This window comes from Podarcis raffonei, chromosome 16 (genome assembly GCF_027172205.1).
Source record: "Podarcis raffonei isolate rPodRaf1 chromosome 16, rPodRaf1.pri, whole genome shotgun sequence".
NCBI lineage: Eukaryota > Metazoa > Chordata > Lepidosauria > Squamata > Lacertidae > Podarcis > Podarcis raffonei.
This window is the reverse complement of record NC_070617.1, coordinates 26,413,163-26,441,074: the sequence shown is the minus strand read 5'-3', so window position 1 is coordinate 26,441,074 and position 27,912 is coordinate 26,413,163. Positions and strand designations below refer to the sequence as shown.

Genomic DNA, 27,912 nt, shown 5'->3' with positions numbered 1-27,912 from the left:
GCCAGCATATTTACAAGTCAGGTGTAAGTGAACTAGAGATCAGCCCAAGACCTTTTAATTGTCTTCAGCATCTATCTTGGTGTTGTTGCTTAACCTAGTATAAAATTTATCACGGGCAGGCAGAAATAAGAAGCAACTGTCACCCTTTCACACCTCTGCTTGGGAGCAGCTATAGAGGCCTGCATGGATGCTGTCCAATAAAAACTACATGCAGCTTTGGAAATTCTCAAGATTAAGCATACTGTACATCCAAAATAACCTTCAACTGAAAGCAACTAAGTCAAACTCAGAGAAAAGCCAACGGATCCAATGGGCTTCAGTTACTCATGTGCACAGATGTCAAGGAGTCTACTTTGAATAGGACTTAGGGCACAGCCACACCGTACACAATCCTGGGAACTGTAGTTTCACCCTCACAGAACTACAGTTCCCAGCATTCTCTGGGAGAAGCAATTTACTTTAAACGTGTTGAATTGTGGTATTCAATGTACAGTGGTACCTCAGGTTAAGTACTTAATTTGTTCCGAAGGTCCGTTCTTAACCTGAAACTGTTCTTAACCCGAAGCATCACTTTAGCTAATGGGGCCTCCTGCTGCCACCGCACCGCTGGAGCACCATTTCTGATCTCATCCTGAAGCAAAGTTCTTAACCTGAAGCACTATTTCTGTGTTAGCGGAGTCTGTATCCTGAAGCGTATGCAACCTGAGGTACCACTGTGTGGTGTGCCTCTGCCCTTAGTTGGACAAAACTCCTAGCTTTTTAAAAACCCAACGTATACACAATCATTTATTTAAATAACTCGCTGTTTGTACCCCTGCGAAAGTAGTAGGAGACGGGAAGAGCTCAACCGGCCTAGCCCCCCCGGTTCACACGATCCAGCCCAAGCAAAAAGACCAGCAGGTCGGTGGAGGCCTTGCCTGCCTTCCTGCCATGCTCGCTTACTAGGAACACCTGGCTGTCCTTCGATGGAAACAGGGCGCTGGGATCCAGAGGCCCCGCCCACCCCGCCCCTGCTCACCTCCGCCCTTTCCCTCCCCGTTGCCCGGCAACGAGGCTCCGGCCCCGCCCACCCCGGACAGGATGAGGGAGAGCGGGCGCGCCAGGGAAAGGCCGGGCCGGGCTCCTCAGCAACTGGCTTCTCTTACCCGTTGTATCTGCTGCTGCCGCGGCTACGAGCCCCCCGTCCATCGCCCCGGCCGGACAACCTCCTCCGAGCTTCCCCTCAGCGAAGCCCAGCCGCGCAAGCGAGGGTGACGTTATCCGGCCCCTACGGAGCGCGGGGTGGGCCACATCTCCCTCCGCCTCAGAGTGGACACCGACGACGACGACGCACCTGGACCTTCAGGCGGCACCCCGCCCCCTCCCCCCCCGGCGGAGCTGGGCCCCGCCTCTTTCCCCCGCAGCGACCAATCGCTTGCCTCGGCTGACTTCCCCGCCCTCTCTCGGCTATCATTTCTAACCAATAGGAGCGCCGGACTGGGCCGTGGCCGCCCGCCCCGCTTCTGTCTTCACTCACTAACCCGCTGGCTAATTTCTAACGCCCGCCCCCTGCCGGGGACCAATCAGAGCTATCCGATCCTGCCCCCTTAGCCGCTGCACGTGCAAGAGGATCCGTCCGGTGATGTCATCGCTAAGTTCTCAGGAAGGGCGGGGGTCGGGGGAGAGCAGGGCAGGAGGTGGGGCGGTTGTACGATGAATGGTTGCTTAAGGAAGAATTCCGGGAAAAGCTCAAGCTTGCACAGTATTTTCTTGTGGTATTTAGGGTGGCCTAACAAGGGCGTCACGCCAATGTTGCATCCCTTTATCCCCCTTTTGTAGCATCCTGTTATCCCAGGTCCCATTTGCACCATAAATTTAAAACGCCATGATACCACTTTGAACAGTAGGTAAAGGTAAAGGGACCCCGGACCATTAGGTCCATTCGTGGCTGACTCTGGGGTTGCGGCGCTCATCTCGCTTTATTGGCCGAGGGAGCCGGCATACAGCTTCCAGGTCATGTGGCCAGCATGTGTAAGCCGCGTTTGGCGAACCAGAGCAGCGCACGGAAACACCATTTACCTTCCCGCCGGAGTGCTATCTATTTATCTACTTGTACTTTGACGTGCCTTTGAACTGCTAGGTTGGCAGGAGCAGGGACCGAGCAACGGGAGCTCACCCCATCGCGGGGATTCGAACCGCCGACCTTCTGATCGGCAAGTCCTAGGCTCTGTGCTTTAACCCACAGCAACACCTGCGTCCTTTGAACAATAACTTTCTCCAAAGAATCCTGAGAAGTGTAATTTGTTACGGGTGCTGTGAGTTATTAGGGGAGCCCTGCTATTTCCCCTTCCTAGCAGTCTAGCAGGCAATCCTTCTTCCCAGGGAACTCTGGGTAGTGTAGTTTTCAGGGGAATAGGGGGTCTCCTAAACTACCCTCAGTACCTTTAACAAACTACGGTTGCTACCATTCTCAAGGGAAAGCCATGTGCTTTAAAATGCATGTTGAATGTACATACTGTGAGGAAGTCACCTCAAAGAGGAAGAAGTCAGGGAACATTCACACCATACATTTAAAGCAGGACAATAACACTTAAACAAGCTTTCCCCCCAAGAATCCTGGGATATCAGAGTTCTTAGAATACTATATTCTTCCCCCAGAGCTATAATTTCAAGAGTGGTTTAACAAAGTCAATCCCTCTGCTCTGCGAACTCAAGAGAATTGTAGTGGGGTGGGGAATTCTCCCAACAACTCAGAGCACCCTTAAAAAACTCCAGCTCTCAGGATTCTTTGCGGGAGTTTAAAGTGCTTCCAATGTATGGTGTGAATGTGGACCCCCTTTTTAATTGTTCTAATGGGATTGTTTGTTTATTTTTAATTATGTTTGTCTGTATTTTAACAGTATAACTGGTTTTTATATTTTGTAAACCACTTAGAAGCTTATAGCAAAATATAAATGAAATAATAACATTCCAAAACTGCTATTATAATAAGGGAAAAAATCATGGTGTGGTGATTTACTCCGCTGCCCAGCTCATCAGGGTGCCACTTCGCACGGGTCCCTCCAGTCAGCAAAAGAAGTTGTCTCCAGACAAGTCAAAGAAGCAAAGCAGTGGTCAGTAGACCGCCCCAGAAGACGCTGGGGCGACAGGATAGTCAGAGGAAGCAGTACGATACATGGTATCCACTTATTGCTACAATTTTATAGACTGCTTTTCTGTGCCTCTTTGCTGTTGTGTATGTATGGTGCTTGTATAAACAGTCATGGTTCTGGCCTTAGTTCGAGGCTCTGCTGGGGACTTGGGATTTTTTAGGAGTCGTTTAACTGCACACCGCAGCCCTGATTTTAACAACAATCATCTGTCATACTTCTAATAGTACATACTTGTTCCTGGCACACACAGGAAATAATAAAAATACAATTTAAAAATCAGCACTATGGTTTTAAAAAACCACCCAGAGTTTAAACTATCATAAAAAGAATTTAAATGACTGCAGGGCCTCTCAATGAAATATGCCAAGTTGAGACCACTTTGTTCCGATTTGTCCCACTCAACTGTCACCTGACAGCAGCCACAAAGCCTTCCTAAACTTGGTGCCCTCCAGGTGTTTTGGATTACATTTCCCTTCAGCCCCAGCATTACATAGCCATGCTGGCCAAGACTGATGGGAGTTGTAATCCACTGCATCATGCTACAGCAGAGAGATGGAAAGAAGGCTCCTTCAGCAACCTTTTGGGCTTCTTCTTACCCTGATCCGTTTTCCCATTCCGGCTGGTATTTTTAGGAACTCTGTACTGGTAACTAACAACTCTGGTACCTGATCTTTTTTACCTGGAATTTGCTGCCACAAATTCCTTTGCCTACAAATTGAGAGAAGGCTACCAGTGGCAACTATGCTCTACCTCCATAGTTGCTGGGAATCGTAAGTGGGGAGAGTTGCTCTTGAACTCAGGTCCTGCTTGCAGGATTCCAGTTGGGCAATCTGGATGGCCACTGTGGGAACAGGATGCTGGACTAGATCAGCCTTTTGGCCTGATCAAGCTGAAGGGCTCTCACTTCCCCCACCCACCCCACTTTCAAAATCATTTCATTCACAAGACCTCCACCCCTTCTGAAGTTCCCTCACGGGCAATTGTGATAGTAAAAGGTAAAGGGACCCCTGACCATTAGGTCCAGTCATGACTGACTCTGGGGTTGCGGCGCTCATCTCGCTTTACTGGCCGAGGGAGCCGGTGTACAGGTTCCGGGTCATGTGGCCAGCATGACTAAGCCGCTTCTGGTGAACCAGAGCAGCGCACGGAAACGCCATTTACCTTCCCGCCGGAGCGGTACCTATTTATCTACTCGCACTTTGACGTGCTTTCAAACTGCTATGTTGGCAGGAGCAGGGAACGAGCAACGGGAGCTCACCCCGTCGCAGGGATTTGAACCGCTGACCTTCTGATCGGCAAGTCCTAGGCTCTGTGGTTTAACCCACAGCACCACCTGCGTCCCACCATTGTGATAGTACCAAGGTGCATATGAGTAACAACATTATTACGCTGATTAGACTTAAGAGATTCCAGATATCAGCAGTTGTATAAGCAGAGCCTTTACTTCAAACAATATGGCTGACTTACCTCTTCAGCAACATTCCTATGGCTGCAGATGACTAAATGACAGTAACAAGAAGAATTCCACACAGACATAAGGTAATGTAAAAATGTGTTTATTCTAAATTACTTTCACAACAGTGAAAATTAGTGAATCACAATGGTGTTGCACAGTGGTGCCATCTTTTGCTAACCATAGGCCAGGTACAATCAATACATGATTTTTTTGGGGGGGAGGGGGAGAGAGAAAGAATACAAATACAAAAAAAAAAAAAGCACAGCAGGGGAAAGGGGAACTCCAGAGGCCATTTCAAACCTGCAAGTAAAATATGACATTCCAGAGGGGAAGCCGTGTTTGTATGTAGAAATCCAAACAGCAGAGTGTTTTTCTGGCACCTTAAAAAGCAGGTTAGACTGCAAAATCTTCTGCCCCCATTAAAGACAACTCCAACAGATGCAGGCAACAGAGTAGGGCTGTAGAGTCCATGAAAGCTTACACTACAATAAACTTGCTGGTCTTTAAGGTGCCACAAGACCCTTTGCTGTTTCAGGAAAATATGGAGACTGGACCGTTTGAACATTAAGTATACAACCCACAAGAGCCATTATCAGTGGGACTCACCCCAATCCAGCACCTTCTGAATCAGGCTAGGTACTTTTGTGGTCACCTTGGCTGACAGATCCCCTTTTGTTCAGGTAGCAGCTGGCAAAAATATAATACTCCACATGTTTAAAAGGTCCAAGGCAGTTAAATCTGCTTTAATATTTTTAATCCATAACAACCGAACATCTCAATTTTCTCTTTCCCGATTGCCACAGATTTTTTTTTTTAAAAAAAAAGCTTTACAGCAAACCGTTTAACAAGATTGCTTTCAGAAGGGCAGCTTTAGTTCCATGGTACTCATTTTCATGAACTGTAAAAAGAAGGAAATGCCAGAGATCCCTTATATATTATGATGGTATTCACTTTACCTTATCAACAGTAGGTGGCACCATCTTTCCCCCCAACAAAACAAATCTAAGCTATGCAGGTTCTAGGAGGCAGCAGAGGTTACAGACTTTTTTATGTCGCTGACAGGCCCTTGAGCACTTTTTGGAAAACCATTGACAGAAGGATTTTACATTTTAAAAAAAGGGAAACGCTCTCACTGTGACTACTGGGGATGCAAGGTTACCCATCCCAGCTTCTACTGGGGGAATGACTGGTTTTTACTATGCTATCAGACCTTAGTCAAAAAAAAGAAGCCCCCTTATGCAATTTGTTCTTTTCAGTATTGCTGGCTGTGATTTGTTAAGCAACTCATAATAAATTGCTGCTACAGAAATTGGGAAAGGAGTAGGGAGAAAAAAACGAGATCAAAAGCATTGCAATACAAGAGAGAAACCCAGGAGTCTTTGAGAAGAGACCCTTAGGATTTACAAGAAAGTGTGAGGTCAAGGAGCGAGAAAGGTTCATTTTTGGTCCTGTGAATCTCCCAGGATTCAGCAGCAACAGTTTTAAAGCAATATTCCCAGGCTTCTTCCACTCCTGCAAAGGAATCCCTTGTGTAAATAGTTCAGATCCATTTAAGTGGGATGCTCTTCCATGTGGGTCCCACTGAAACGAAGAAGACAGCTCCCCCAACCTGGTGCTCTCCTGAGATTTTGGATTACAAATGTGGGGAACCCTTGGCTCTCCAGATGCTGTTGAACAAGAATTCCCATCATCCCTGGCCATTGGTGATATGCATTGTGGCTAAGAGGGGCCGCAGGTCCCCCACTCCCGGACTACAACATATGGAGAGACAAGGACGGGAAAGGTGGAAACTGGAGCATGGCTCTGATTTGTTTCAATGGGGCTTGTGTAGGAGAGCTTCCTGCTGGCTCATGCTCATGATCAACCCTTCAAAATATTATCTTTGGTCATCTGAAAAAGCTCACGCACTAATGACCCCTTGGAGCTTGAGAACAAGCCCCCAAGTTAGGCTGTTATTCTCACTATGCAGAAACTCTTATGGGGGAAGAACAAAATGCTCAAAAGAAGATTGTCCTCCATTTCCCCCAAACCAACCATTCCAAGAAGTTGGGGGACGGGGAGACGACAATGTTGGATTCATCTCAGGAAGGAGCAAATGAGTGTCAATGACTACAGTAACCAGAACTGTCTATATCCAAATTAAGAGCCGAAAGCTGTTATACAAGTTTTAGGAAAACAACACTGCTTTCATGCATGCGGAAGTGTGCTGTGCAACAAGCCCAGAGGGGACCCCTCTGGTGTCCAACATCCCCACCCCCAGCCCTGAGATGAGAGAACCTGCCCCATCTGGTTCCAGGAAGTTTAGGTATTTTATTCTTTCAGGGTGAGAGAGTCTCTTATCCCTTAACTTGTTTAAATATCCCTGGGAAAAAGTCAGCCAGGGGGGAAACAGCAGGAAGAGAATACTCCTAAGGTGACCTCACCTGCCGCCTGATGGTCTTCCCAAGTTGTACTCACATAAGAAGACAATTTCCAGGAGCAAGTTGGGTTTCAGTCAATCTATGCAACTGGATTCTGAAGCAGTAGGTCCATTGATCTCCTTCCCTTCAGTGCTGTTGGGTTGCAAGGCTCATCTGAGAAACAGGGCAAGTGCTTCCATGCCTGGCCTTGCCACCCACTCTCCCTCCAGGGCCAGCACCTGGTTTAATGGCTTGGCACATGATTTCAAACAATGCTCCCTCTTGGCATGTGGAGCTCAAAGCTAGGTTCACAGCCTTAGCCAGTTACCTGTTGCGTGACACATGGCTGGACTTTAGAATGCTTTTAAAGAGAGACCTTTAATTCCATTTACTCTGGCGTAATAAGCAAGAGTCCTCCTCCCATTGCAGCAGACATCGGGGCTTGCGGGAGCCCATGAGCTATGGAACCAGACACCGAGAGGCTGGCAGTGGGGCACGGAGAAGAAGAAGCAGTCGTCTGTCACCAGTTCGGAGCCCCACAAACCATGGTACAATACAGGGCAAGGTTAAGCGATCAAGAGCCAGAACATGATCACCAGGGCCACAAACAGGAAGAGGCGGGACAGGAACTGTTCGTCCACATACTGGGGAGTCCCTGGAACCGCTGGGAAGACAGAAAGAAAAGGGAACCTCTCTCAGCAAACAAAAGCAGTGCATTTCCAGATCCAATAGCAGAAAAGCATGGAATCAGCCGCCATTCTGCATCTTCATTATAAGACTTCCCTAGGCCCTTTCAACTGTCCCAAGTTATCTGAAGGATTGCTTGAACCCATATCAACAATGGCAGCTTTCCTCATTTGCTCACTGCCTCAGTTAGTGAAAATGGCAGGCGTGACAGGACCTTTTCAGTGGTAGCACCCTGGATCTGCAGTTTGCTGCCTGTCAACATTCAAAAGATCAGCACACTGCAGGCCTCTGAAAAGGCTCTGAAGACTCTGTTTCACCAAACGATACATTATATTTTTGCTCTGTGAAATGGATAAACCGGGTTGTTTTGGTTCTGGGTTGTGTATGTGTTTTATTATTACTGGATCATTTCACTTTTATAGTGGCTCAGAATTTGCTGAAACATTGTGTTTTGTACTGCTGTTACATCTGGAAATGTATATTACATAAGCCACCCTGGGGAACTTTGCTCAGAAAGCCAGCCTGTGATTTAAAAAATAATAATAATAATAGTGATATCCCCTATTGGGACACAGGTGGCACTGTGGGTTAAACCACAGAGCCTAGGACTTGCCGATCAGAAGGTCAGCGGTTCAAATCCCTGCAACGGGGTGAGCTCCCGTTGCTCATTCCCTGCTCCTGCCAACCTAGCAGTTCGAAAGCACATCAAAGTGCAAGTAGATAAATAGGTACCGCTCTGGCGGGAAGGTAAATGGCGTTTCCATGTGCTGCTCTGGTTCGCCAGAAGTGGCTTAGTCATGCTGGCCACATGACCTGGAAGCTGTATGCCGGTTCCCTCAGCCAATAAAGCGAGATGAGCGCCGCAACCCCAGAGTCGGCCACGACTAGACCTAATGGTCAGGAGTCCCTTTACCATTACTAGTGATGTCCCCACATCTTGTATTGTTGTGACTCCCTGCATATAGCCAGAGCTAAGAAGGACAAGGCAACAGCCACAGTGTCCATGAAAAAAGCAGAAAGGTGATCAAGTAAGGATAGTGCGCCTGTCACTGAAAACACCCAGCACATTTCAAGTTGAAAGCGTTGGTTTTAAGAAGTCTCTGTTAGCAAATGGCAGAGTAAAAAATTAATTCTTAAGTAGTACAAACCCACAAGGGTTTTCAGATTTGCTTTCAAATCTTGACATAAGAGACAGGAAACTTAATATATTCGGTGGTGGACATGAAATACATTTACGTCAAAGGCCACCGAAGCCCCAAAGTTATGTCAAAGGCTTTGGCTCATGAACAAAGGAGGGGGCCTGCTCAGGATTCAGGGCCACTGAAAGTGACACAACTGGTTTTACTTCATATAGAGAGCACTGATGCTAATCAGCTTGGAGGCTGTTCCTTACAAACTACCAGTGAGAATCACTTCACGGGTGAACTGCTAAGCAGAAACGTATTGTTCTCACTTTGTACTTCAAAAGCAAAACAAAAATGGAGCAGAAGATAAGCAGCACTCATCTGATTGAAGTTTTAAAAACAGAATAGCTTATCTGTATTTAAAGGGTTCTAAACAAATGAAACATCAGGACTTACCCCTGGTTACACAAACAGCAACGTAAGTACAATGGACAAGTGCCAGCTTTTTTTTTTATCTGTCAGTCCTATAATTATGGTGAGTGCAACCAATGATTTGCTGGCTTGCTAGGGCTTTTTTTATTCGAAAGTGCTCCTTACCTGGGGGAGGCCGACCGTCGTTTATGTTGAATGCTGTAGCGAATATACCAAAAGGAAATGCCCCAATTCCAAATGACATTTGGAAGCCTCCATCGCCAAACCCAAAACCCTGGAAGCCCTGGGAAGAACCACAAATGGGGGAGGGAATAATGAAACCTTCCAAGCATGCTAGTTTACGAAGTGAAATGCTGACCTGTTTGCCTTCTCTATGATTTATTATGACTGGCCCCTGGCTGTGTGCCATGATTTACACACACACACACACACACACACACACTCACACACCCGCACCTCTCTCATGAGCCCAAAGTGTCCCCTCACAGAAGAGCCTGCTCACTGTATCTCTGCACAATTTCCTGCTCTCACCTCTTTCCACTTAGCCTCTGATGGGGAGGAGGGCAACTCTTCATTATCTCTGATTCAGGGACGTCTGGATTGCCCTGTCACTTCTGAGGCAGAGATGCAGCAAGACACCTGCTCTTAGAGACCATTATCTCTTTGCATCTTTATAAATTACAAGGCCTGCCAAGAGAAGCCACAACACAGGCAGAAACATAGGGACCCAGCTCCTTTTCTTCTTACTACACTCTGAAAAGAATCCTTTCTGAGGTGGAGGAGTTTATTTCCAATTTAAATCCAGAAAATAAGTGTGACACACCTATCAAGAATGTGGGAAACATTGCACCAAGATTACGCCAGCCTTCCACAACCAGGAGCCTTCCAGATAGTCTTGGACTACAATTCCCATCAGCCTCAGCATCATATATGCTGGCTGGGGTTGATGGGAGTTGCAGTCCAATGAGAGAACTTTCCACAGCTCAGCCCCTCTCTCTCTTCACGTGGGACAGGCCACATGGCTTGTACTACCAGCTGCTGGCCACCTGATCAGAGACGGGGCATTCTGTGCTGATCCTCAAGGCCATGCCAGTAGAGCAGAATGCAAGCAAGGCCTTTTTGCTCCATCAGTCTTAGTGCTGGCAGCAGCATCTGCTAAAAAGGTGCTCTCAAGTTCAGCTGCTGATTTAATAAGGCACCACCAACTCTGCAGGGAGTGCGGAGAAAAGAAAAAGGCTTCTTAATGACACCCAACAGAGCTGTTTGTTTGAAGCAATGAGGCCCACAGGTAGACCCTGGAGGCTCCAAGCTGCCTTGCATGGAAAAATGCAATTATTTCATCAGGTCAGGTGTGCTCCCCAACTTCATGCTAGGAAATTCTGCAGCCTGTCCAATATCTCTCAACCCCACACAGCCGGCTATTTATAACCCCCATGTCTACACACACTGTATGTTTACACATATCAATCTTCATTCCCCAGTAGCACAGACTTATTGGAGACCAACTATAATCAGAGGCTGTTTACATACATGGTCCCCACAGGCTTTCAAAATCCACATTTTTATAAAATCCTACAAAAAGGAAACATGGTTACTAAGAGCCAGTGTGGTGCAGTGTTTTCAGCATCCAAGTAAGAGACCTTAGGAGGACAGGGTTCAAACCGTTGTTCAGCCATGAGGCTCACTGAGTGAGCTCTGGCCATTTACTCTCTCTGCTTAGCCTACCTCACAGGATTGTTGTTGCTATCAGGCTAGGGCTGATAGGAGCTGTAGTCCAATACATCTGGAAGGCACCAGACAGAACAAGGCTGTTCTGATGCTTTGGTTTAAGCTTGTACATTGCTCTTCATAGCCCTAAGGGTGAGCAATATGCCTTTTTGTCTCGTTTGTACTTCTGGGAGATACAGAAGTAACCCCCAAAGGCTGCAAATCGTAGCTTACTCACCCCTCTGTTTTCCGGCTCAGGTCTCTGGCCTTGAGGCCGTGGTGGTGTCTTCTCTCTGCAAGAGACAATTCATTCATTCTAGCTCAGCCAAGCTCTGGTCAACTCTGGGACCTGATGAACACCACCTGGACCCAAGAGCTCCTTTCTTTCCTTCCACTGCATTCCCAGCCATGGGGGGTGGGGTGACTGAGAAGTTTCAATGCCTATCTTCCTCTTTAATTGCTGGCCTGTGTTGAAACTCTTATCATTATTATTTGAGAGAGAGAGAGAGAGAGTGTTGCATCAGTGTGACCATCACAGACTGTAAGAGGGTGGAGACCTTTCACAATAGTGGAATAGTGGAAGCTACTTGACATCAAGTCAGACCACTGCTCCACCTAGCTCACTACGGTCTACTCTGACTGGCAGCAGCTCTTCGGGGTTTAAGGCAGGAAGTATTTTCCCAGCCCTCCCTGGAAAGGCCACAGGGGATTGAACCTGGGACTTTTTGTCTGCAAAGCAGATGTTCTACCACTGAGTGACAGCCCGACACTATACTGAGTCAGTCCACTGACCCATCCAACTCAGAATTGCCTACCCTGACTGACATCAGATCTCCAGAGTTTCAGGAAGGAATCTTTCCCCAGCTTTAACTGGAAATGCCAAGGGTTGAACCTTTGCATTTGAGGCAAGGGAGCAGAAGCTGGGTGATGGAGCTGCAAATGACTATCAGACTTTGATAAGCTGGTAATAAATAATAATAATAATAATAATAATAATAATAATAATAATAATATACACCACCCATCTAGCTGGGTTGCCCCAGTCACTCTGGGAGGCTTCCAACGCACATAAAAACATAATCAAACATTAAAAACTTCTCGATACAGGGCTGTCTTCAGATGTCTTCTAAAAGTTGTATAGTTATTTATCTCCTTGACATTTGATGGGAGGGCGTTCCACAAGGAGGGTGCCACTGCCGAGAAGGCTCTCTGCCTGGTTCCCTGTAACCTCACTTCTCGCAGTGAAGGAATCACAGAACTGGAAGGGACCCCGAGGCTCATCTAGTCCAGCCCCCTGCCAGGCAGGAATCGAGAACATTTGATAGTCTAGTATATGAAGTGTCTTTTGCACTGATGTGCCTATTGGGGCTGATGTTATCAGACTGGGTTCTTTTAAAGACCATCTCAAGTTACTTATTCCTACAGATACACGTTGCATAATTCTAAATCTCTGCTTCCAGAACTCTGAGTCCAGAAGCACTGAGTACCTTAGAAACACTCAGGATCTCAAATGCATTTTCATGAACAGTGTTGCCCAGTTCTCATGCTCTAATCAGCCTTGTCTATCAGCCTGCAGTGAAGGGGAATAGCGAAGTTCTCGTACACAGGCAAATGCTCCAATTCCAGCTCCCATTATTTCCTCAGGTTAACAAATTAAACTAAATAGTTTTAATTGGATTTTGGATTAATGTGCAACTAATTGTTGCTGTTCTCAAATTGATGGTGTTATTATCTTCCTTAGTGGGTTATGCAAAGTACCATTCTATATAATGCTTCTTTTAATAGTGTAGTACACTAGGGGACATTGGGGATGAGTTTATGGAACCAAGCGGGTGGCAGCCCAAAAAGGTTTAGGAACCACTGCTACAGACAGTTCAAGCAGGGAGATTTTAAAAGATACTACAGAGGGGGGAAGGCTTTGGAGGCATTTGGCAACAACATCACCTAAACTCTCCACATTCACTTCTGCAAATCCCACTCCATAAGGGCTTGTGGCTCCCACAAAACAAATGCTGTTTTTGTAACACAGGCATGGGGCACCTTTGGCTCTCCTGATGTTGCTGAATTACAACTCCCATCATCCCTGACCATTGGCCATGCTTCCTGCGGGCCAGTGGGAGCTGTAGTTCAGCAACACCTGGAAGGCCACAGGTTCCGCACCCCTACAGCCGAAGGAAATGGCTTCCAACATTCTTACCTGGGGTCCTGCTGTCCGGTGCTGCCCCTTCCGTAAAGTGGGATGACCTTGTCGCGGCTGATACCTGCTTTACATACAGGACACACCTGCCGATTGGGCCTGGTCTCTAACCACTGGAAAGGCAGGAAAGAACGAACAAACCTGAGCAAGAGACTAGAGATGTGCCTTGCATGAAGCACACAGGACTCATTGTGCAATTCCCTTCCTAGAGAGGCTAGACTGGCCCCTTCCTTATTATCTTTCCATCAGCAGGCCAAAACCTCCCTGTTCAGAAAGGCCTTTGGAAACAAGGTGCAATCAGTATTTTAATGCTGGTTCTGAAAGTGATTTATTTTATTTTAAATATGGTTTTTAACTAGTTTGTTTTCATCCCTTTGTGTTTTAGAACGAGGTTTGTAAAATGCTGTAGGTCTCCTTGAACCAAATTTGGGAGAAAGGTGGGATTTAAATACATTAACGAATCAGAATCAGAATACCACCACTGAAAGCATATGCTAAGTGTCATCGCATGTGCCATTCACAAAATCTCCTGGGCACAAGGAATCATCTCCACCTCTCCGCCACTGCCAAACATCTTCTCATGCTTTCAGCACTTTGGGACCATTTTTACTGCATGGTTCTGTGGCAGCAATTTCCCAATCTGGCGCCCTTTAGATAGTTCATTCCAGCCAGCATGTACTTCAACTCCCCAGCATTGTACAGCTGTGCTGGCTGAGGCCAGTGGGACCTGGAATCTACAGCATCTGGAGGGCCCCAGGCTGACAAAGGCTATTGTGTGGCATGCAGACTCTTCTACCACTTTTGTGGCCTGACCCACACTTTTTCCTCGGCATCCCTTAACATACAACAGGCCACAACTCTTGCCTCAGGCCTTTAAGCTGCATGCTAACATATGGCCTCTCCCACCCCAGTATTTGGAAGTTGGTGCAGAGCACAGAGATGGAAACTCCTCCCTTTTGCCAGTGACAAAAGTGGATGACACTGACGTAACCTCATTTTCATATTGATACTGACCTACCTTTACAGAGCTGTTGCACCAAGAGAATGTACAAAAGTGCTCTGAACACTCAGCCGCCTCGCAGATACTTATTATTTATCTGTGCCATCTCACTGCAACCAATAGAAGCTTCCAACAAAGAACAATCACCCCCACAGAAAAAGCTGCAGATTACAAACTATTGCATGCTAACAGTTATTAGCAAATTGGGTTGCCCTAGAGATCTCTGGTGCACAGGCACCGTTTAGAAACTGAAAGGGATATTGCACCTTCTCAGTTCCCCCAGAGAGCTGAGGGGTTGACTGAGCAAGAGGAGCTGATGAAAGACAAAGCAAAAGAAAAGCTGCCTTACCTGGTGTAAACAAGGCCAACTGTTGAGAATCCCAGAATGATTTGTTCACAGGGCAGGAGGTGGAGTGGTGCAGTGGTGGAGGCAGGGGAGAAAAGGGAGAGAGGTCAAAATACACTGAGCAAGCAATAGACTGGAATCCAGCCCTGCCGGTTCCACAGTTGGGTATTAAAACAATAATATTTAAGTAAGAAAGCAGCTAGGGGTGGTTTTTTTTAAAAAATGCTTCACTTCCAGATAATACAATTTGCTTCTCTTCTAGGTAGTACCAAGCCTTATGCAGTTGAGGGAGTTGGATACGGTTAGCCTGGATAAGACTGAGATATGATATGAAAGCCATCTTCAAACATCTAAAGTGCTGTCGCAATGTTGCATGGAAGATGGAGCAAGCTTGCATTACCCTATTCCAGAGGGTGGGACCCGATCCAATGGATTCAAATTACAAGGAAGGTTAGACCAAGTAAACATTAGGAAGAACTTTCTGGCAATAAGGGTTGTTCGATAGTGGAACAGGCTCCTTCGGAAGGTGGTGGACTCTCCTTCACTGGAGGTTTTTAAACAGAGGTTGGTGGCAGTCTGTCAGGGGTTCTTTGGCATTCCTGCATTGCACTCAGATGGCAACTGGCCAGCCGGCAGATTTCCCCAGTGCATCAGAAATTCCTGTTCATGCATTATTTTATTTTAAGTAATGACAGGAATGGAGGGAGAAGGAAAATCTGGCTTATACAGCTGTCCTGGACACACACTCTGAAATGGGCAGGAGGCAGAGGGGTGGAGAGAATAATCCCAACTTTACCTAGAGGCAGCTGAGCTTTACATTCAAGCAGCCTCAGAAAAAGAAGAACCCAACACAGTGAAACTGGAGTATGCAAATGGAGCATGAACTAACAGGACCACACAAGGGTATTTTGGGCTGAAAGTTGTTTCCGCACAGGCGTGGCAGCATCTAGAACTGGCTTCCCACCACCGCTGTGGAAAAGCAAGCCAAAGGCCTTCCTCAACCTGGCGTCCCCTCCATACGACGACTTAGCCAGTGTTCAGGGACAATGGGAGTTATGTTCCCAACAAGAATAATGATGATGATGATTTTTCCATAGCTGCTTTGTCTTATGGCCGATTTTATCATATGTGTTTGAATACACGTTCATTCACCACTTAGGGAATTCTATATTAAACAGTTTATACATTCACAATCAAATAAGTAAAACAGCAAAACTGCACTCAGGCCAGTCCCCAGGCTCTGCCACCCTCAAGGTTTACCACAGCACTGAGGGCAGGGCTCTCTAGGTAAAGGTGTGCCACTAGCAAAGCAGGTCTTACAGTGGCTCTCATTGAGTTCCATGAACAAGTGCATCCAAGAGCACAGCAGGGGCCTGATCCTAGCACACCTGGCATCACTGTGCCCACAACTGCACCCCTTTCATACACCCTCATGGGATTAAATGGCTGCCATTCATTCCTATGGGAAGAAAGCAAAGAGCCGCATGTGGGGAACTGAACTTCACAACTAACACCTGGCTTGCAGGGGCACTGCCAAGGAGAGAGATGAGTGAGGGGCACACATGGGGTGGGGTTGGAGAAGCAGCAATTGTTTGAGGGGGTTTTTATTTTAAAAAAAACCACACAAACTTTCCTAACATTTATGTAGGCAACTCAAGCGCTTGGCGTAGAAAGCAGATGGACAACTGGCCAAGAGCACCAGGATACTGACCAGAAGAGGTGCCCGCATAGGCTGATCACAGCATCCTTGGCCGTATCCAAACAGATGTTGCACTCGAAAGTGCTGTCCTGGCTTGTCCCGTCCCCGCTGCTGCTGTTGCCACTGGTCCCGCCAGCATTGTTGCTTTCGGTGGAGGTAGAAGCTGCTGGCCCTTTGCTGGCCATTCTTGTCACACCCAGTCAGGAAATTTTTAATGCAACTGAACTCTAAGAAAGAAAGAAAGAAAGAAAGAAAGAAAGAAAGAAAGAGAGAGAATTTAGGGGACGCCATTATATTATTTCCCTAATCCAGATCCAAGGAGGAGATGGTGGCACTACCGTATGTCTCCAACCTGGCATCCTCCACAGGTTTTAGAGTAAAGCTGGGCTGGCTGGTGCTGAAGTACAAAACACCTGGAGGGCACCAGATTGAGGAAAATAATACTCTATAGCGTTTATTTTTGCAGTGAAAGCCCTCAGACCATTTTTTATCGTAGTCCAGAGAAATCTTGGGCAAGCTGAGCAACAACCTGGTTTTAATATACCCTCATGACTGGCACTGATGGGAACAGAGCAATCTCTAGGCCTCCCAGTGAGTTCCCTGCTTGTTTCTTTTAACCGAGCCCCACAACATTTAGCACAGCAGTTTGACAAACACTCCCTGAAATTCAGTGCACGATAATATTAATACATCCAAAGCCCTTTTTGGTTTTTAAATTCATGGCACTTCCCAGTGGGCTTGGCACAGCTAAGGCTGAGGATGGGTTTAACAAAGATGCATGGATGCACAGCAGAAGACCTTTGAGCATTAAACAGAATATGCTAAAAAAAACTTTTTAAAGAGGTTTCTTTCGCAATTTGTATTCATTCAGTTAATCTTAAGATCCTTCATTTCCAACTTAACAAAATCCACAGACGAGCCACCATATGTTTACAACTCAGGGTGTAAAAGCAATATACTGGCCCACTTATGGCAACAACATCCACCCTAACATTCAATTCAAAAGCTAAAAACAACCACCAACAATTAGCAAAGACAAAACCATTGATTTCATTTGGCAGCTCCATGTTTTATGTATGAAAAAAATGACAGCAATTTAAACTGAGGAATCATTTACACTTTAACCAACTACTCAATGAATTTATTAAAATTCAAAGAAAACACAACCTGGAATTTAACAAACAGGACCCTCCCACTCATTGTTCAAAGAAAGGTTCTCCCTCTCATTCCTGCCACGTCAACAAACCAAAACATATATAAAGATGGGTGTTCTTGAAAACTCAGCTCACCAATTATAATTTTTTATCTGCTGGCAAATGACTAATCAAACTTTCATAGATTACCCTACTAATTAAAGCTTACAGAACTTGTAAAACCCAGCAGTGTGTAAGCAGCTGAGAAGTCCACTTCTTACACAAGGGGACCCCCGTCTTAATACACTATGCAGCTCTTCCAAAAACAGAATCCCCTCCCTGCTACCTTGTCATTTTGCCTCGCTTACCTGAAGCAAATTCAGCCCCTCTCTGCTTCCTTTCCTTGCAAAAACGCCAAAGGAGAAAGCACAAGTACTGAAGCGGGACCTTATCCGCATCGCCACTTGGCTCCTGTGAAATGGTGCTTTTTGCATAGGGGAATGCAGCTCCACAGTGGGTCCACATCACCAGAACTTGGCAAGTGGGAAAGAGGAGGCACCTATTTCAACAGAACTCTTTTCATTCAGTTACATCATTTTGCAGGGGGCTCCCAAAGGGCAGCCTTGCAATCAGCTAGCAAGCTTTAATAGATGCAGCTTCTGAGCTCTACAGATTTTTCAGTGGTTCAGCCACTGCTAGTAAAATCATGCATGCATTTCAAATGAAAAAAAGTGGCAAAACACACACCTTTATTAAGCCAGGCACTTCTCATGAAACATTAAGCTGCAAGCTTATGAACGTTCTAGTGGTTTCCTGCTTTGGAGAAAAGTTATCTAATCTGGAAGTTACCCTTTTATATAGGTGTCTGCACCCAGGATATACATACACCCTGCTTTACATGTTGACTTCTCGAGGCTCTATTTTCCATTCTACTATACTGCCTTGGACCTTTGCTCCAGTTTTGCAATTCTCAACCATCCTGAGCCTTCAAACCACTTTGACAGCACAGTCCTATCTATGCTTATTTGGAAGTAACCCCAGTTTGTTCAATGGACTTACTCCATAGTAAATATGTTTATGCTTTTTATTTAAACAGTCTTTAAATAAAATATTGTATAAGCATTGTAACAAAGTCTGGTCATCTGTGACTACAAAATCTTTTGAATTAATTATGCACAGCTCACTAGAAGCAAACAAGCTAACATCAAAAACAAAACAAAATCAATGCCTGTGGAATAGGGTTGGAAAAATCTCAGGTGGTCACTCATCCAGGCAGCTAAAATTCGTATTTTGACACACATGATTTTTCAAATATTTATTTGTCTCTTTGCAGGGCTGAACATGAGGGACCCAAAGCATTTTTCCAGACCAGGTGATTAACTGGATAACTTTGGGAGGGGCTGCCCAGATCACCTCAATATGATCTCCTGCACAGATGTTCATTTCGTTTCACGCTCTTAACATACTAGTTCCTAAGAAAATAAAAAAATTGTCCCTTAGCACCTTAGACACCAACTAAGTTTGTTCTTGGTATAAGCTTTCGTGTAAACATGAAAGTTTATACCAAGAACAAACTTAGCTGGTCTCTAAGGTGCCACTGGATAATTTGTTTTTTTAATATATATTTCGACTGCGTCAGACCAACACGGCTACATACCTGAATCTAGTTCCTAAGAAAACATTTAGCATGCATTATTCCTTTATTCCGGAAAATAGATATATCCAATTTAACCTGTTAGATCATGCATGTAAATTATCTCCATGTCTGGAATAGTTCTGCATTAATACATTTATAGTAAAGTCTTTTGACTTCACCCTTAAAGGCACACTCCTCCATTGTCTCCCAAGCCAGACGGATTCCAGAAACAACAAAGTAAGGTCTATATCTGCACATGCCCAAGCAGGGTGGTGGTGGCTGTTTTAAAAAGGCAGCCACCATCCTATGTAACTAATTGGGAGTTAACCCTGCTGAACTCAATGGCACTTACTTTTGGGGAAATATTTGTGCCATTTAACTGAGACACACAAAGGCCATTCTTGAAGAAGAATAGAGGAACAACACCAGAAAATTCCACAAGTCAAATGCAGCTTCTACCAACAGTCTTTGCAAAAAATGCTCTGGTTTTGAATGGATAAAAATGAAGAAACAGATAGGAATAAATCACCAGCACTTACACAAAATTTATAAACAATCTTAACAATGAACAACACTATTTGAATGGAATTAAGTAAGACCAGTTCACTCAATATTTTTCATGTATCAATTAAGAGTCTTGCACCATGCCTTAACCAAGACGTAAAGGCCTGGGGCGACCCAAGAGATTCAAGATAACAGCAAATTTTTGCCTATACGGCCTGATACAGGGGGAAATGGAGTCTTTGAGGAACACACACAAAAAAACAGCCTTTTAAAAGTTTAGAACTGAAAGCTATGGCTACATGCTATTCAAAAGCATACTGACAGCAATCCTGGCTTGGTTACATTTTGCTGGATATATTGCTAGTCTTTTAATGTTGTAATCTGTTCATTACAAGAAGAGGGTTCATTTTCTGAGCTGCTACTCTATTCTATTTTATTTCAGAATTTATTAGCCACTCTACAATCAGAGAATACCCAAGGGATGCACAGGAATTCAATATAAAACCCAAGAGGGAAAACTGCAGGAAAAAACACTTCAGTCTGATAACATGGAAGTCTACACACTATTCTGAATCCCAAAATCTTTGGTTTTGTTAGGCCTCCCTGTAACTGATCACCACAGGAATGGAGTGAGTGGGGAGGGGCACCTCTCCCCCTCACTCTGCACTACAAGGCAAGAAGTACATTTTAAAGTTTAAAAAGTAAAAGAGGTAGTGTGCTGGGCTAGTCCAGTATCCTGGACTAGGATCATCTGGTCCAGTATCCTGCTTTCAAACATGGTCACCTTGGTGCTTTCAGAAAGGACATGAAGGTGTGTACTTTCCTAAATACCAATAAAGTGTATTTTTTAAAAGAACTTGAAGTTGACAGCCCATCCCCCATACACTATGGCAACTGATATTCAGAGGTAGATACTGGCCCTGAATATGACGGTTTCAATTTGCTACCAGGGCCAATAAATGTCTGCAGACCCCTCCTCCTCCTCCTTGAATGCATCAAATCTTGCAATTCCTGTTGCAGACCATTTACAATCACAGAAATAAGGAGGGTCCAAAAAGAATACATCTCGAGTGTGAAGATTTTGTGTGAGTTTTAATCTGTTTGTAGTTTTTCAATGGTTTTATTTTTAAATGTTTTAAGCAGTTGTTTTTAACAATCATTTATATATGGAGAGAAAGAGAGTAAACTGCTTTGAGGCATTTCCCCCCCCCCCTTTTACAATCAAACAGTATACAGATTCTATAAAACAAATAAAAGCCACAGTGTAAACATGCCAAGTCTTCAGCATAAGACCGCCAGTATACCACAGCAGCTACAGTGTTGGACCAGGACCTGGGAGAGAGACTAAGGTTCAAATCCCACCACAGCCATGAAGCTCACTGGGAGACCTTGGGCCAGTCACTGTCTCTCTTGTTGCAATGATAAAATGGACAAGGGGAGGAACGTGCCAGACGCTTAGAGCTCCTTGGAGAAAAGGTAGGATATAATAAAGTCGGCCACGACTAAACGACTAAACAACAACAAATAATAAATAATAGCAATACAGTGGTATATTGGGTTACAGACGCTTCAGGTTACAGACGCTTCAGGTTACAGACTCCGCTAACCCAGAAATAGTACCTCGGGTTAAGAACTTTGCTTCAGGATGATAACAGAAATTGTGCGGTGGCAGCAGGAGGCCCCATTAGCTAAAGTCGTATCTCAGGTTAAGACTAGTTTCAGGTTAAGAACGGACCTCCAGAACGAATTAAGTTCTTAACCCGAGGTACCACTGTAATAATGTTGGGGAAAATAAGGTTCTGTTCGGCTACAACAACAACAACAACAACGTTGGGGAGAATAAGGCTCTACAGTATTCGGCTACAACAACAACAATAACGTTGGGGGAAATAAGGCTGTACGGTGGTGCCTCGGGTTAAGTACTTAATTCGTTCCGGAGGTCCGTTCTTAACCTGAAGCACCACTTTAGCTAATGGGGCCTCCTGCTGCCACCGTGCCCGATTTCTGTTCTTATCCTGAAGCAAAGTTCTTAATCTGAAGCACTATTTCTGGGTTAGCTGAGTGTGTAACCTGAAGTGTATGTAACCCGAGGTACCACTGTATTCGGCTATCCTACCACTGATAGGTTCTCCCTCCTTACCCAGCTGGATTGAGCCAAGCTGGGATCCATAGAGATCCCAGTACAGTGGTACCTCGGGTTACATACGCTTCAGGTTACATACGCTTCAGGTTACATACGCTTCAGGTTACAGTCTCCGCTAACCCAGAAATAGTGCTTCAGGTTAAGAACTTTGCTTCAGGATGAGAACAGAAATCGTGCTCCGGCAGCAGCAGGAGGCCCCATTAGTTAAAGTGGTGCTTCAGGTTAAGAACAGTTTCAGGTTAAGAACGGACCTCCGGAACGAATTAAGTACTTAACCCGAGGTACCACTGTATTCCGTTTCCAACAGCGGTCAGCCCCCCCCCCCCCACTTTACATGAGGGGATGATGAAAGGCAACATACTGAGCCTGACCAGCAGCCTCGACCCCCATACCCGCCACCCCACAGAGAGCAGGAGGCGAGTCGGGAGCCCCGGCACCTGCTCCCAAGGCGGGAATTCTCTCCTGACAGGCCCCCGGCCCTGCCAAGGTCAAGCTCCCACTTCGCCGACCTCGGGGGGCCTCCTCCTTTGCCTCCTTCGGGGCTCTCACCGGAGTCGGCGCGGGGTCCTCCGGCTGGCGCCTTCCGCCGCTCGCGGCCCTTCGCTCTCTCGAACTCCACCTCCGCCCGAACGGCAACTGTCACCTGATTTCTTCCCCTAGCCGGAAGTCCGGCCCCACAACAGGAAAGGGGGTCCCTTATCCCAAGGGCACACGCCGTCCCCCGGCGCAAAGGGTTCTCCCTGTTGCCCCGGAGGCAGCCGCGACAAAGGTTCCGCCTGCCAAAAGGCCCGCCACTCTACGGAGGCGGCTGCTTCCTCGAAGCCCGGGCCTAGTTCTGTGAGAAAGGTGGGGCCGAACCCAGGGCCACGTCACTTTAATGTATGGAAATAGGCGAGGAGGAGAAGAATGAAAGATTCATGACACGGTGCGGCAGCATTTGCACTTTGGAACTCCCTGCCTCTTGATGAGGTGCTGCTGCTTCGGAAGCCTGCTATACATTTTTGTTTGGGCAAGCCTTAGCAGCGTAAGAGCAACACAGCATGCCATGGAACGTGCCGTGTTATAGTAACGTCATTAAACTAATAACTGGGTGAGACAAATATTGAAATTTATGTGTAGCCAAAAAGTCTCCGAAGTTGAGATGGACATATGCAATACCTGTGATGAGGCGCCTCAGGCCAGTGGAGAAAAGCAGTGTCCGTATGGAAACCTTACAATTTCAAAAGACTGAGGAGAAGGGCACCTATGTGATGGATGGACGATCTAAAGCTAACAGCAGGGCTTATATATAATATAAATTAAGCCAAACCCGCCTTTCTTCGTTATTCTTCTTATCACTCTCTGACGGTGAATTAAGTGTTCTGTGTTCTGTATTCCACAAATATGCTGACCAGTCCAATGAAGATATTTAGGGTCGTTTTCTCCATTCAACAGTTTTGGACTACAACTCCCATCAGCCCCAGGCAGCACAGTAATCGGACTTAGCGTCATCTGGCTATGCTAATGGGAGTTGTAGTCCAATTCCGAGGGCACCGGGCTAGGGATGGGCTGAGCCACGAGGTCTGGACCACAGCCCCCAGGATGCATTGCGACCATGGGGATTTCCATCATGTCGGCTACCAGGAGAGCCAGCAGCAGCAGCAGCAGCAGCGAGGAGGAGGAGGATTTGGGGCGCCTCCGGGAGGCTGCCTGGGATCCGGTGCTGCAGCGAGCAGCAGCAGCGGCCCTGCTGGTGCCCAAAGGCGGTAGGGAGAGCCCTGAGCGGCAGGCCTGGCAGCACCTTCCTCTCTCTAGATAGAAACTTTAGCCATCCCAAAAAAGCCCTGCAGAAAATCTTTTTGTGTGTGTGCCAGAAATAGGGCTGTATCCAGTTGATCTCTTAAAACCAGGAATGGGGCACCTGCAGCCTCCTTGGACTGCAACCCCTGTCATCCCTGGCTGGGGCTGATAGGGGCTGGGGCTCCAAAAGCCAACGGCCACATATACCTGCCTTAGACTTATGGATGGATAAGAAGCCTTTAAAGTCAATTAAAGATTGGCTCGAGTCACGTGACTCAGAACAATGATCCACAAAGGTTTTGATGCTTTTTTGCAGCACCAACAAAAATCTGTCAGAAATTAATCTTTTAGTGTAGCAGCACCTACGCTTTGGAACATCACTGTATTCTTACTCTTCGACACCTGCTAAGAACATTTTCATTTAGGCAAGCCTACCTCAATATCTAGAATGCTGATGTGTTTTTAGTTTGTTGCTGGTTTTAATTTTTTTAATAATTGCTTTTGCTAATAATTTTATTGCATTATTCTTTTTGTAAACTGCTTTTGTAAAGGGCTCGCTAATGAATTTGAACTAACTTCGCTTTCATGTTGGGCCTAATTGTTAACTTTTTGCAGGTAACTTTAAGAAGATCAAGTTGCCATCCGCTGAACTTAGCATCAGGTAACTTTGCTTTTTTGAAAGTTTACTGAGCATTGTGTTCTGTTCTACTAGAAACTAAAATTTGAGCTACATAGCCATAAGAATCATGTGGTACATTGCCACTTATGTGACGGTTTGGTTTCATGGGTCTGCATGCAAAGGCAAAATTGTGCAAAGTCAAGAACCCCTGGTAATAAAGTTTTTATTGAGGATAAAGATATATAATAAGAACAAGGGAATACCCTATTCCAAGGAAATACTCTGTTCCACAACCGTTTCCATTCTTTTTGACATGTTTTAGCCCCAAGAGGCTCTCACTAGGCATGCTGGTCTAAATGCATCCCTGAGTCCTCTGCCAGAAAGCTGGTCATAATTCTAGGTTTAATTATGCTTTTCTCCAATTTACCCAGGGGTAGGATAGCAGAACTGTACTTACCTAGATCTTAAAACAAAAACAAAAAAACCCTAGGTGAGTTATAAGTCTGTTTCTCATACCTCCATGTCATGTATTGGACAACCTGAATTGGTGCCAAATGTGTTTATATAAGATATTTGGTCTCTCTGCTTGGCATTCTCACCCAGATCTTTCATACTGCACATCCCTCTGGCTGGCTCATTACAGTTTTCAGAATCTGATTCCAGCTTCTTCTTTTCAAGGCAAAGGGAACTGTTTGCTACAAACTTCCAAGATAATTTAGTAGTTTGTTCTCTTTAAACAGAGAGAAGGTCTCCGATCACGGGCAGGATGGGAATGAGCTGCAGACCACTCCAGAATTCCGAGCTCATGTTGCAAAGAAATTGGGAGCAATTTTGGACAGGTATGTGTTCTCAAAGGTGTGACATTGATGCTCCTTGAGCCCTTCCCTCAGAGAAAAGAGGGTTCATATTTTTTGGAGAGTTCTAAGTAGAAATTGCTTTGGTGCAGGAATTCTTCAGGACACGTCCAGTGCTCCAGATTAAAGGCAGGTGGTAAAGCACTGGCATAGCATGACCATGAGTTTTTAAAACCATTTTCAAAGCCAGCCCCAAGTTTAATGCACTTCAGTCATCAAGGTCATGGATAACTAGCATATTAAGGAACAAATAAAAAGCTTTTTGAAAAAAATAAAAAAGCAACTTTGTAAAATTAAATAAAAGCACTTGTCTTAGAACATAAACTCCTGTCTTTTTTACATTTGTTTGAGGGAGGAAGGGAGGGGCAGGTCATGCAATCACAGGCATGCTAAAATCCTGGACTAAAAAATTACTTCCACTCCAGGTGAGAGGGAAAAATAGCTATGAAAGAATCCAGGAAGTTCCATCTCTGGGCAGCTGTCACTACATCTAGAATTTACTGTCTCTGTGGGTATTATTGCTACTTCCTGGTCAATCCTAGCTGACTGCAGCAGGGAGTTTCCCCATAACAGGTGGATGGAATAATGCCTGCACATTTCAGCTCTGGTTTTACAATCACAGAATTACAGAACTGGAAGGGTTCCAAAGGGACATCTAGTCCAACCCCCTACAATGCAGGAATCAGAGCTAAAGACTTGCTTCTTTAAAAACAAAAACAAAAAATAAGCATGAGAATGAAAACTGGGAATCTGGACTGGCAAATGAGTACCAGATTGTCTGGCCAAAACCTAACCAACCAATGAGTCTCCTAGGCTTGCTGTATCATTTGTGTCATGCCAGTATTTTAACATGACCCCTGGTTTCCCTTATCGTTGTGCAAATGTAACTCTTTCTTTTAGCTCCATTACTATTTTGAAGCATTCTCCAGGACCTGCACAGGACAATTTGCAGTCCTCAGAGACTGAAGACGATGGTGAGTGGGTTCTCTGCATAATCTAAAATGCTTTATATCAATTTAAGTGTTGCTTTGATTCTTTGTGTATGTGCATTCTAAACTTGTTGTGTCAGGAACTCTGGAGTTTGAAGCAAGGACCTTGGAGCCTGGGGCTGTGTATCCTCAAACCTCAAATATTTTATTGTTAGGTTTTTGTGTTTATTATTCACATTTTTGTAGTTGGGTGTCTCAAAGCAACTTCCACAATAAAAATAGAAAGAACTAATACATTAAAACCAAGTAGGAAAACAACAATACCACCAAACTAAAATACTAACCCAGCAATATATTTTAAAAGAACAAGTCCTTTCCTGCCCCACTTAAAGGATGAGCACAAATCTCGTTAAGTACCTTCCCAATCAAAAATTAAAAAGGCTTGGTAAACAAGTGTCTTCTTGCCTGTTGCCTAAAGACAGACAACAATAGCACCAGGCATTCTTCCCTGGTAAGACCATTCCAAAGGTAGGGAGCCACCACTGAAAAGGCCAGTTCTGTGCCACCACCCTCCATCCACAGAAGACTTGGCCTCTGACGGCAAACACGGTACTCTGTGGAACACACTTCAGGCACAGTAAGGGATAGGTGTATGCAACACCAGGCTCTCAGATTGACAGGCAGTATGAAGCCCCTGGTTTGGTGAGGCCTGGTAGAATTCCAAGAAGCCATACCTGCTGCCCTGCTGGTTAACAGAGCGAGGCCCACTTGCACTCCCAGCCTCTCGCTCCAATATAGTGGTACCTCTGGATGCGAACGGGATCCGTTCCGGAGCCCCGTTCGCATCCTGAGCAGAACGCAACCTGCGCCTGCACATCTGCAGGTCACAATTCACCGCTCCTGCGCATGCGTGTGACGTCATTTTGAGTGTCTGCACTTGCGCTAGCGGCGAAACCCGGAAGTAACCCATTCCGTTACTTCCAGGTTGCCACAGAATGCAACCTGAAAACGCTCAACCTGAAGCGTCTTTAACCCGAGGTATGACTGTAGTCTTTATTATTATTTTTATTATTTATTAACTTTATATACTGTCTTTCATCCGAGGACCACAGGGTGGCTCACAGCACAAAAATACAAAACGAAAACACAAAATGCCTAGTTGGGTTGGAGAACATGCCCTTTGGATAGGCGGTCCTGGTCTGACCCCAACACAGAGGGTGCCCTAATAACTTCCCTGCTTTTCTTCCAATGTCTTAGGCTTCCGCCTCTTCTCCTCATCAGTGCCAGGAGACTGTGGGGAGCCAGAACCTCAGGCTGCGGGAAGGCGACGGCAACGGTACTGCAGCTCCAGGTGAGTTGTTGCTCTGGCAGGTGTGCATGACAGAGGTGGAACTAGCCAGCCAGGCAGCTGGCTTGGAGGCTGCAGCTGATGGCAGGACTCATCTCTGATGGGGAGGTTCAGCATTTTACACATGTTGCAGCAGGGGGTGGGGATCCCAGGCCGCCCACCCCGCTGTGTCCGACCCTTGCGATGCTCCGAAGGCTACCCCCTCCCTTCCCCAGCACTTGGGATTCCCAGGTGTGTCGATAGTGATTAATTTATAATAAGCATGGCTAGTAGTCATCCATATCCATAACCCTCTTCTCCGTGAATTGGTCTGATCCTCTTTTTAAAGCCATCTTAAGTTGGTGGCTGCAGGAGCGAATTCCAAGGTTTTAACTCTACCACCGTTTTGCCTGTAACTCTTTCCAGCGAGCAGGACAGTGACGAAGAATGGCAGAGGTGCCAGGAAGCCACGGTGACAGCAGCAGACATCCTGAAGCATAGCGGCCTCCCAGCAGCGCTCCAGGATTCCAGCCAGGACCACCACTGCCCGGCCACGGAGCCCAGCCAGAAGAAGAGGAGGAGGAAAAAGAAGGCAAAAGTGAATGGAGAGAATAGCAGTGAGCAGGAGGCCAGAGAAGGAGCACATCATGGGACTGAGGGGGCCTCGGGCTTCGAAGGAGCAAGCAGGAGAGGAGAGAACGTGAGTACGGAGGATATGGCAGTGATGATGAAGAAGAGGAAGAAGAAAACGAAAAAGAGGAAAGTGGAAATAAGGATGGAGTGATGTTTTACTGACACTTGTTACTAGGA

At 45.9% G+C, this 27,912-nt stretch overlaps 3 protein-coding genes across 6 annotated transcripts in view; 1 reads left to right on the top strand and 2 right to left on the bottom strand.

Moving 5' to 3' along the window:
* LIMK2 (LIM domain kinase 2) overlaps positions 1-1,368 on the bottom strand; it is a 54,319-nt gene extending 52,951 nt beyond the window's left edge. The window contains exon 1 of one of the 2 annotated variants that reach the window (XM_053369236.1): positions 1,146-1,368. In XM_053369236.1, coding sequence (XP_053225211.1) covers positions 1,146-1,188 — 43 coding nt within the window. In that variant the 5' untranslated portion in view covers positions 1,189-1,368. The remainder of the gene's footprint in view (positions 1-1,145) is intronic. The other variant, XM_053369240.1, reaches the window with a different exon arrangement.
* A 4,658-nt stretch (positions 1,369-6,026) lies between these two features.
* Positions 6,027-22,301, bottom strand: RNF185 (ring finger protein 185). Of its 2 annotated transcripts, none has more exons than XM_053369247.1 (7): positions 22,144-22,301; positions 16,191-16,405; positions 14,483-14,501; positions 13,134-13,246; positions 11,175-11,229; positions 9,395-9,512; positions 6,027-7,650 (listed from the first exon to the last, which is right to left on the bottom strand). In XM_053369247.1, the coding sequence occupies exons 2-7, from the start codon at positions 16,361-16,363 to the stop codon at positions 7,553-7,555; spliced, it is 576 nt and encodes a 191-aa protein (XP_053225222.1). In that variant the 5' UTR covers positions 16,364-16,405; positions 22,144-22,301; the 3' UTR covers positions 6,027-7,552. The 2 variants fall into 2 exon arrangements, with proteins under 2 accessions (XP_053225222.1, XP_053225223.1); XM_053369248.1 differs by lacking the exon at positions 22,144-22,301 and adding an exon at positions 19,300-19,394.
* An 854-nt stretch (positions 22,302-23,155) lies between these two features.
* Positions 23,156-27,912, top strand: C16H12orf43 (chromosome 16 C12orf43 homolog). 2 transcript variants are annotated; one of them, XM_053369245.1, is made up of 6 exons: positions 23,163-23,339; positions 23,989-24,034; positions 24,733-24,831; positions 25,747-25,820; positions 27,033-27,126; positions 27,529-27,912. In XM_053369245.1, the coding sequence occupies exons 1-6, from the start codon at positions 23,189-23,191 to the stop codon at positions 27,884-27,886; spliced, it is 822 nt and encodes a 273-aa protein (XP_053225220.1). In that variant the 5' UTR covers positions 23,163-23,188; the 3' UTR covers positions 27,887-27,912. The 2 variants fall into 2 exon arrangements, with proteins under 2 accessions (XP_053225221.1, XP_053225220.1); XM_053369246.1 differs by lacking the exon at positions 24,733-24,831 and having other exon boundaries at positions 23,156-23,339.